This window comes from Elaeis guineensis, chromosome 6 (assembly GCF_000442705.2).
Source record: "Elaeis guineensis isolate ETL-2024a chromosome 6, EG11, whole genome shotgun sequence".
Taxonomy (NCBI): Eukaryota; Viridiplantae; Streptophyta; class Magnoliopsida; order Arecales; family Arecaceae; genus Elaeis; species Elaeis guineensis.
In genome coordinates, this window is record NC_025998.2 from 130258449 (window position 1) to 130268786 (window position 10338).

The 10338-nt window shown below is 39.1% G+C and overlaps 1 protein-coding gene across 2 annotated transcripts; it reads left to right on the forward strand.

Annotated features, from left to right (window-relative positions):
* The first annotated feature begins 1176 nt into the window (after window positions 1-1176).
* LOC105046518 (G-type lectin S-receptor-like serine/threonine-protein kinase SD3-1) lies at window positions 1177-4814 on the forward strand. 2 transcript variants are annotated; one of them, XM_010925122.4, is made up of 2 exons: window positions 1177-1543; window positions 1725-4814. In XM_010925122.4, exon 2 carries the CDS (start codon window positions 2141-2143, stop codon window positions 4439-4441), a length of 2301 nt encoding a protein of 766 aa, XP_010923424.2. In that variant the 5' UTR covers window positions 1177-1543; window positions 1725-2140; the 3' UTR covers window positions 4442-4814. The 2 variants fall into 2 exon arrangements, with proteins under 2 accessions (XP_010923424.2, XP_019706610.2); XM_019851051.3 differs by having other exon boundaries at window positions 1750-4814.
* The last annotated feature ends 5524 nt before the right edge of the window (window positions 4815-10338 follow it).

Below are 10338 nucleotides of genomic sequence, written 5' to 3' on the forward strand. Positions count from 1 at the left end.
TAGCAGGGCTGAAAGCCTAAAAGGGTACGCAAAGCCGTTCTTATGAAGTTATGTCCCCTAAAAGATTGGCCAAGGATATGTTAATTAATTAATGTTGGTCAAACAAGGGTTAGCTGAACATCACCTCCTCAAAATCCACTGCATCTGCTAACGCGCTTTGTCGGTGTTTCTCCCAGAAAAAAACCCGTTCTTTTCTTACCAAAAAAAAAAAAAAAAAAAGGAAAAAAACCCGTTCTTCTGTTGAGTCACATGGCATATTAACTTCGCCTGCCAAGAAAGAAACCACGTCTCTGTGCCATATGAACTTGTCAAATGTTGTGGCTATTCGTTACAACCGCATTGAAGTAAGAAGACTCGAACCCTTGGTCGCATCCGGGTCCATTGAGAATTATAAATATTTTTATTCGAAAAATCTTGCATGTATCACCAGCATTGCGGAGCACATTTCTCACAAGGTTTGGAGGATTTGGCAATTACGTTTGGTGAACGGAATGTTTGTTTTGTTGAAAAAGAGATGCATGTTAGAGCAGCAAGGAATTTACGTTAGCCGATTTAGATGATCGTTCTTGTATTTCATTTCAGCATCTTCTAATTGACCATAGGAAAGTGGTATAGGAAACACATTTTATAATCGGATGGTATAATCCTTAGATTTCTAGGGCTAAGTAAGTTTCTGGAAAAGAAAACTAAACTAATGAATGAAGCATGAGAGTAATCTTGTTCATAATCTTAATCTATAAATTTAGGTTAACATGCCATATGATATGTGTTGATACTATATTTAACCGTACCAATTGATCTTGAGATGTTACCCCGAGCAAGTTAAAAACATATTCTCATATTGTAAGACATTCAATTAGAGGTAAGCGCCTGAAAACTTCCATAAATTAACTGAAAAATGAATTCTTGGCAAATGTAATAATAAATCGGAGGCATGATACACCTTGTGTTATTGTTAAAGCTTGTTATATTTGTCAACCAAGGCCACCGCCTAAACTGGAGGAAGGAAACAGAAGCAAAAAGAAAGAGAAAGACAGCCAAAAAGAAAGAAAGAAAAAAAAAGTTGATGCAAAGGTTTGGATTTTTCTCACACGGTGGGATGCGAATGTTTTGACTCAACTAAAATACAAAGAAGATGGCATCTGTCCTAAAATCCTATGCTACCAGACAAGGAAGCCTACTGTTTTCCGAATAAATCTCGCTGCTGGTATCGATAGCTTTTGGGTTCGGCTACACTGCGAGCGAGCGTTACTTTTTCTCCCCACGCGTTCTCTCCCGTCTTCACCCTCTCTTTTTATCCACCACCAGTGCCATCCCATCTCCCAAGACCCTCCTAAAACTACCACATCTTTTGATCCTTCCACTCTGATCTGTATCAGTTTTGATTTCTTTTCACCGAGTGACGACTGTAGGCTGAGACTGAAGCCTTCCTTTCAACACCTCAAAAAACAAAAATCTTCATGAATATTAAAAAAACGGGAGAAGAAAGAAAGCCTCTCTTTTTCCCTGGATTTTCCGACCTTCTTTCCTTCTTGATCCAGAGGTAAGCGTTTCATACCCGTGCTCTCTTCGTTCTATCCGATTTCATGCTTTCATACTGATCAATTCTTGTTCTAGGACCTAACTGAGATATGTTCATAAGATTCATCATGCACTGAATGCTGCACCTCTTTCCCTTTTTAACTGTTTTTTTTTTTTTTTTTATGGTGGGAGCCATATTAAAGTCAACTCTTTGATATCTGAGTTCAGCGCCTCCATTTTTTTCCGCCGCCGCAATTTATCTCAAGGAGGAGGACGAGGTCGTGGTGGTGGTGGTTGTTATGCTACTTTCCACACCCACCCAGTTCAGTTCTAGGATTTTTCAAATTCAACGAGTAGGTCTGTCTTGGAGGATAATTTGCCACCTCTTTCGAGCCACCTCAGTTGCCTAAATCTCGTCCAAAAGCAATGATTCATGTGAAAAAGATGAAAAGAATTCGCCCCTCTCGCAATCTACAATCATCCTTTCGCCGTTCGAAGGCCGACTTCTTGAGCTTTAGTTACTCCTAGCCATCATCATCTATCTATAATTTAAAGGAGTCCGTTCTCTCAACTCCAGCTTTTCCTACTACTTCCAAGTTCCAAACCACATTGGTTAGAGATGCGCAAGCATCAAGTATTTTGGTTCCCCATCATCTTCTGTTCCATTGCCTTCTTTCATACCGAAGCTTTGCGAATTCCTCTTGGTTCCAAGCTCTCGGTTGCAAACCATGAGGACTGGATCTCCCCCAATGGAAACTTCGCATTCGGGTTCTTCAACCGCTCCGATCAGCCCAACCGATTCGGAGTTGGCATTCGTTTCAACTCGATATCGATCCCGCTCTCCGAGCAAGCCTTTGTCTGGGTTGCCGGGGCTCATGTTTCCGTTGGATATGATTCATTTCTTCAACTCACTGAGGCTGGAGATCTTGTTCTCTTCGACCCTTCCAATGGAGCTGCGGTCTGGAGGAGCAACACTCGCAATTCCTCTGTTGCTTGGGCCAGTCTCCGCGACGACGGAAATCTCGTTCTCTTGAATACACACCAAGATGTTGTTTGGCAGAGCTTTGATACTCCTTCAGACACACTTCTTCCAGGTCAGAACCTCACCTTCTTCAAGACGCTCCGGGCGGCCAGCTCGAATTTTGTCTCAAGTTACTACAGTCTGTTGATGGATGCTTTAGGCCAGCTGAGACTTAGCTGGGAGACTAACGTCGCTTACTGGAAGACTGGAGCTACTTCCTCAGAACCGATACTCGCGGCTGTCTTCACCAGAGAAGGAGCATTTCAGCTTCTCGACATGAGATCGAGGCCGGTTTGGTCGAGTTTCGGAGATGATCATAATGATTCCTCTGTGAATTTTCGGTTTCTGAGGCTGGATTCCGATGGAAATCTTCGAATGTACTCGTGGACTAGTGGTTCCAACTCATGGAGGAAGGTGTGGCAAGCCGTGGAGAATCAGTGTGATGTCTTTGCCACTTGCGGCTTGTCCGGCATTTGCGCTCTCACTCCATCGGGGGATACAACTTGCGAGTGCCCATTTGGTGGATTAAGCTCCAATTCTAACTTCAACTGTTTGGTTCCGGATAATCAAACATGCGACACTGGATCGACTGTGATCACACTTAAGCACACATTCTTATATGGAATTTACCCACCTGAAGATTTTATCACTCGGTCTAGCATCGAGCTGTGCAAGAATTCATGTTTGCAGGATCCTCGCTGCACATCGGTGACAGTTACTAATGATGGTAAGGCTCAGTGCAGAATGAAAAGAACTCGGTTCGTAACAGGTCATGAGCATCCCTCTTTGACATCCATTTCTTTTGTAAAGGTCTGCATCGACCCATTTCCTGCGGTACCTGGAAAAGTTCATGCACCTTCTCCTTCTTCTGCGCCGCCTTCGCCAAAACGATCATCCAGACTGCACATTTCCTCTGCTGTTGTGCTGGCTGCCGGCGCACTTATTGTCTTTTTGGTACTCCAAATTGGTGCATTTCTTTGCTTCTTGAGGAGAAGGAAAGCAACGAAGAGCCTAGGAGCTGCGAGGTATCCATGTCAGAGTTCGGTTGGTTTGATCTCATTATCCTACTCAGAGCTGAAAGATATAACCAGTGACTTCAAGCACCGGATTGGGTTGAATCTGCACAAGGGTGTGCTTCCGATCGACCAGGTGGTTGTGGTCAAGGAGTTGAAATACGACGCCGAATGCGGGGAAAACATAGGAGAGAAGCAGTTCAAGTCTTGGATTTTCACTTTGGGAGGCATACACCATAAGAACTTAGTCAGGTTGTTGGCATATAGTTGCAATTCCGGCAGAAGATTTTTAGTGTATGAGTTTATTAAGAATGCTTCAGTTGATAAATGGCTAGAAGATGCTAAACTAAGCAGGAGGCTAACTTGGAGGAGGAGGATGGATATATGTGTGGGAGTGGCTAGAGGATTGGCTTACTTGCATTCTGGGTGCAGGGAGTTTGTCAGCCATGGGAACCTGAAATGGGAGAATGTGCTTCTGAATGAAGAGTTGGAAGCAAAGGTGACTGAATTTGGTGTGGCAGCAGTCAGAGGTAATGTTAGCCAAGATAGCCAGCAGGCTGAAGTGGATGTGGCGAGGTTTGGGGAAATGATTGTGATCATGGTGAGTGGCCAACAAGGAGGGGTAGATATGTGTAGTTGGGCTTACAAGGAGTGGATGGAGGGATGTGCAGTGAGGGTGGTGGATTCAAGGATTGGAGGGAAGTTTAATGTAGAAGAGGTGGAACGCATGTTGAGGGTTGCATTTTGGTGCATCCAAGCTGATGCAAGGCTGAGACCAATGATGGGTGAAGTACTGAAAGTGTTGGAAGGTACACTATCTGTCGATCCTCCGCCACCTCCGTACCCTTGCTTGAAGCCCTTGGAGGAATCACATTCTATCCAATAGGTCTGATCCTATAAATAATTGACAGGTTTATGTGGGATTCATAATTCAGAAACTACATCTTGATTAGCTTGGCTCAATCCAAGTTTGACAGCATGGCAAAGGATTAGAATGTTAGCAATGAGGATAAGCATGTCATTTTATGAATGTATAGAAGCTTGAGGCAGGGAGAGGGGTGGGTGGTATTGTTAATGGTAGGCAAGCAATAGCAGGGATAAAGTTGGCATAGGAGAATTTCCTGTCAGCCCACCTGCTAGTACTCAAAGAGTGCTGTTTCAACTTTCAAGATGTAATTTTGTTTTCAATTTCACATATTTCTTATCACATAGTTGATATGAATTGTTTTAATCTGAATGAGTAATTCTTTGTTATGTTCCATAGTCCCATGGTCAATGTTGTTGATGGCCACTCTTGTCATCAGTCACTTTCTATCTTACGCTCTTTTTTTTTTCTTTTTCCTCCCTCGTGAGCTGTGTCTTAAGTTGGTTATTGTGTTGTTTGTGATGTTGTTGCTTATGTTTCTTCTTGGTCTGTGTTTCTTGTACGTCAGGGAAATCTTGGGAAAGTTACCATTCTTACTTTCAACTAATCGAACGGCTTTGTAACTTTTGTTTATGCTTCTCTTACCTGTTCATACGGTTCGGTGACTGGGTACTCAGATGACAGGATGCCCAGGCTTGTGGTCCTCAAATTTTTTTTTTTTCCATTTTTCCTCTAAGAAGATGGAATTAATTTGATGCAAGAAGTAATCCGGTACCCTGCTGAGCTGGTTGGTATGTCAAAAAATATTATTAAATTATTATTAGGTGAAAAAAACAAAGGTGCAAACATAAATGGCGAGGCTAAATTTTAATAAACTACTGTTTGAAGTATAGAGAAATTTTTTGTGCACCACGGACGGTATCAAAAATTTAATGTGAAACATACCACTTTATATGATTGATTCACGTAGCCATCGCTTTTCAACTAAAACTGCAAATGGATCAAGTCGACCCATGACCTGACCCAATCCGACTTGCTTAGATCCGATCTAACCTGTTTTAAAGGACCCATAGAATTAGATCGGGTTTTCAAATTGGATCCGTTCAATATTTCAGGTCGGATCTAGATTTACTAAATTCGAACCCAATCCAATCTAACCCAACCTGAAATCAGTATTAAATCCAATATGTAAACTATAGAACAAATAAAGTGGGATTAGAATTCCAAATACTCTTTTAGTATTGTTATTTTTCATACAATTTTACTTAATTTAATTATAAAATTTTGAGAAATTACTTATAAATTAATAACTAAGTTAAAGTGATATTAAATTTTTTTGTCATAAATTTCACATATGTTGGTTTATCATACGAACAAGATCCGACCAGAATTTAGGCTCGAGCCGGATCCAAAATTTTTAGATTCGGATCGGATTATACATGAACCTGATTCGACCCAAATGATCCAATGGGGCAAGCTTTTTGATTATGGACCCAACCCAATTCGACCCGACTTTCAATTGGATTGGATCTGGATCCAACATTAGTGTATACCCTGTTTTAATAAATCAGCCCACCCGATTTTGGCCCATCAAGCCCACAGAGAAAAAAAAAATTGAACGAAGACTCCCAACTGGAGTCTTCTTCTTCCTCCCCTTGCCCGATTAGATCAAGGACTCCTAGGGCAAATAAAAATCCTAGGAAGAGCCCTATAAAATTCTTTCTCCTCCATGACCAGCCACGGCGAGCACCAATTTCTCCTTCTTCTTTCTCTCAGATTTTCCCATTGAAGCCATTGATGCCCTCTTCGTGTTTGCCTCAAATTCTCACCAGATACTTCATCAGAGTTGGAGGTAAGCTTCGGTTCTCCTTCCTCTCTTTCTTCCCCTCCTTCCCATAGCATCATGCACCCTCACCGACCGTCGAGTTTGTCGGAAATCTCATAAAAATAAAAATTCTATTTTTGTCCTTGTTTGACTGAACTTTGTTTTCCTTTTTTCGACCACCGGTACCGTCGTTTGTAGCATCTCACCCCTAGGTTTGGACCCCCACCTCTCTACCTATTTTTCTCGAAGGTCATGGCCGCTGATGATCGGCCAATGACTAGAGAAAATCAAAGAGAAAGGGGGCGGTCCCCTATTTTTTTTTATTTTTTTCTATTTTCTTTTGGTTTGCCGCCTGCCGCCGGCCCTCCCTTGCTCCATCGCTGTCGACCAGATGCCGCCACCTACTGTCAGACTTTCGATCGTGCTGCCACATCTCGTTGGAGCACGAGCCACCAAGCCCCCCCTCGTGTCCCTCCTTTGTTCGGCCAGAAAAAGAAAGAAGAAAAGAAAAGAAAAGAAGAAGAGAAGAAAAAAAAAAAAAAAAGAGAGAAGATTTTCTCTCTCCTCTCTCTCCCTCATTCTCTCTCTAGAATCTCTCTCTTTTCTTCTCTCTAGAATCTCTCTCTTTCTCTCTCTAAAATTTCTCTCTCCTCATTTTTCTCTCTAAGAAAGACCTATAGATTTTGTATCAGGCCATCTTTTTCTCTTTTAGGGATTAATTTTGACCTTAGCCAGATGACTCCGAATCGATTTAGTGCCTAAATAAAATATCGGACTGGTCATCCAGTCAACTATTTTTTTATTATTTAATTTTATTGAATATATGAAATAAAAATTGATCATGATTTAATATTTTAAATAGGGTTATCTGATTCATTTAAAGAAGACTAAAGATCTAAGACAATTGAGGTAAGTCGATCTTACGCTGCTTATTTATTTTAAATAATCATATTTTTTATGCAAAGAATTATTGTTGATGAAATCATATTTTTCATAAAATAATGATCAGCATATGTTATATGAAAAAGTATATTTTATTATGATCATTGATTTCATGAACATATTTTATGAAAATAGCATGATTATGAAACATGAATTTTATTATTTTTTCATCTATATATATGTATGTTTTAAGAAAAAGATATAAAGATTTTAAAGGCTTTCAGATAGCTATGAATGAATTCCTATGAAAAGACCGATATCTGGAGCTAGCATCCATAAGAATACAGAACCTGCCAGCTTGTATAAAGTTGGCATATGAAATATGAATTTGTTGATTAAGAATACTGACTCTGTCACGGATATAAAGTGATCATAGTACGAATATCTGTGAGCAAGATTTAAAAATATGACATGAACACATGACAAGAATGATTTACGAAATATATTTATGAAATATTCATGATTTATACATGCATGATTAGTTTATGACTTATTTTATTATATACTCTATAAAATATTTTATTTGTATTATCTGTTATTTTTAAATATTACATTATTATGAAAAAATTTATGCTGGATCTGGTAAAGCGTATGTTCTACTTACTGGGCTAGTATAGCTCATATTTTTTTTTTTTTTGTACAGAAGAATAAGGTTAGGACCAGTGAAGAAAATTCAGGCTTGAGGATTTGCGAAGCAAGCTAGAAAATTTTATAGTAGAAGTTTAGTTTATTTTATGATCACAGGCTTGTAGTTATTTAATTATGAATCTTGAGATTTAGGTTGATATTTAGTTTGGATTTAGATGCTCTAAACCAGTTTTGATTTAATTAAATATTTGAATTGAACTTTATTATTATTTTTATTTATGATGTATCTGTTATTATATTTAAGAAGATGAATGTTGGCTTCGTATTATCGAGAGTTGCATCCCTTGATAGTATGGCCGTATTATGTCTCGAATTTATGATGTGACATTTTATGGTATCAGAGCTATAGGTTTGATCATGAGTAGACTTAAAATCTAGCAATGGGTAGATAAGTTTCATTTAGCTAGATCATGTTTAACTAAATAAGAATAGATAAATTTTTCTTAGAGTTTCTATTACTCATTTAAGGAAGTTAATTAATGCTAGTATTTTTATCTAGGTGACAATGAGCAATAAGGAGAATGAAGTCTCGACGAATCCTTCCAATAGAAAGAGAGGAGCAAGAAGAACTACAAGAAAAAATACCAACCAATCGGTTGAGCAGGCTCCTAATACACCAGCCACTCAGACAGATATTACTGGAGTATGTCAAGTAGCAGACACAAGCCGCTCCTCAACCTACATCATTAGAGTCATATTATGGGAGGTTTAAAAGGCTTAATCCATCACTGTTTGAGGAAGGACCTGACCCTCTAGTTGCAGTGACCTGAATTCGAAAGATCGAGAAGATGTTAGATGCCCTACAATATCCCGAGAACGTGAAGGTCAAATTAGCCATACCTATGCTCAAAGAAAACGCCGAGTTTTGGTGGATCACAATAAAAGCTGTCCATGAGAATATCGATGACCAATTGACTTGAGAGGAGTTTAAAAAGATATTTTATGATCAATACTTCTCCAAGATAATGAGATTAGTAAAGGAGAATGAGTTTTTAGCTTTGAAGCAAAAAAATGAAATGACAGTATTAGAGTATGCAAATAAATTCAATGAGTTAGGCCGTTTCTACCCTTAGCTTATAGAGTCCAAAAGGAACAAAGCTAATAGATTTGAGCAAAGATTAAGATATGGGATTCGGTCTCAATTGTCTTCTCAAATTTTTAATGATTATAAAGATGTGTTAGAATGAGCTTTGAAAGTGGAGTTTGAGATAAAAAGATCAGAACAGGAGAGGAGTAACAAAAAGAGATCGAGACTAATAGAAAATTTAAATGATCAACAGAAAAATTCTACTAATATTGCAGAGAATAATAAAGAAGCTATGATCTGTGAGTATTGTGACAAAAATTATTATGGACCTTGTCTTAAAAAGCTAGGAGCATACTTTTCATGCAGCAGAATAGGACATATGGCACGAGATTATCCTATTAAAAAAAAAAGATAGTTCAAAGACTTTTAAGCTAGCAGATCAGAAATAATAAGAAAATGCACGGATGTTCATTTTAACTCAACAAGGTGTCAGTACAAGCAATCAAGTAGTTACAGGTACCATTCTAATCACCCTATAGATGCTCATATGCTATTTGATTATGAATTTTCTCATTTCTTTCCTTTACATCTTCCAAGTAATAACTATATAGAATTGAATAAGCCACTATATGTTATATCTTCTCTTAGAAAAGTTACTTTTATCAATGTCTTGTTAAAAAAAAAAATTAAATTTTAAATGAGGAAGTTAGGATTGATGAAACCAGATCTAAGAGTATAGTAAGGATAGTATGAAGATTAAGATCTCTATTGATAAAAGAGTGAAGATATACCAAATTTTGAGGACGAAATTTTTTTCTAAGGGGGTAGAATGTAATACTCTATTCTAATAAATCAGCCCATCTGATTTTGGCCCATCAAGCCTATAGAGAAAAAAAAATTGAACGAAGACTCCCAACGGGAGTCTTCTTCTTCCTCCCCTTGTTCGATTAGATCAAGGACTCCTAGGGCAAATAGGAACCCTAGGAAGAGCCCTATAAAATCCTTCCTCCTCCATGACTGGCCACGACGAGCACTAATTTCTCCTTCTTTCTCTCGGATTCTCCCGTTGAAGCTGCTGACGCCCTCTTCGTGTTTGCCTCAAATTTTTGCCGTAGACCTCATCGGAGTCAGAGGTAAGCCCCGACCCTCCTTTTTCTCTTCCTTCCCCTCCTTTCCATGACATCGTGCACCCTCACCGACCATCGAATTCGTCAGAAATCCCATAAAAACATAAATTCTATTTTTGTCCCTGTTTGACCGAACTTTGTTCTCTCTTTTCTGGCCACCGACACCGTCGTTTGCAGCATCTCACCCCTAGGTTTGGACCTCCACCTCTTTACCTATCTTTCTCAAAGGTTATGGCTATCGGTGATCGCTAATGACCAGAGAAAATCAAAGAGAAAGGGGGTGGTCTCTTATTTTTCTAATTTTTTTTTAATTTTCTTTTGGCCTGCCGCCGGCCGTCCCTTGCTCCAT

Bases quoted from the DNA above. Each gene is read 5' to 3' on its own strand.
- LOC105046518 (XM_010925122.4), top strand. From the start codon at position 2,141: ATGCGCAAGCATCAAGTATTTTGGTTCCCCATCATCTTCTGTTCCATT.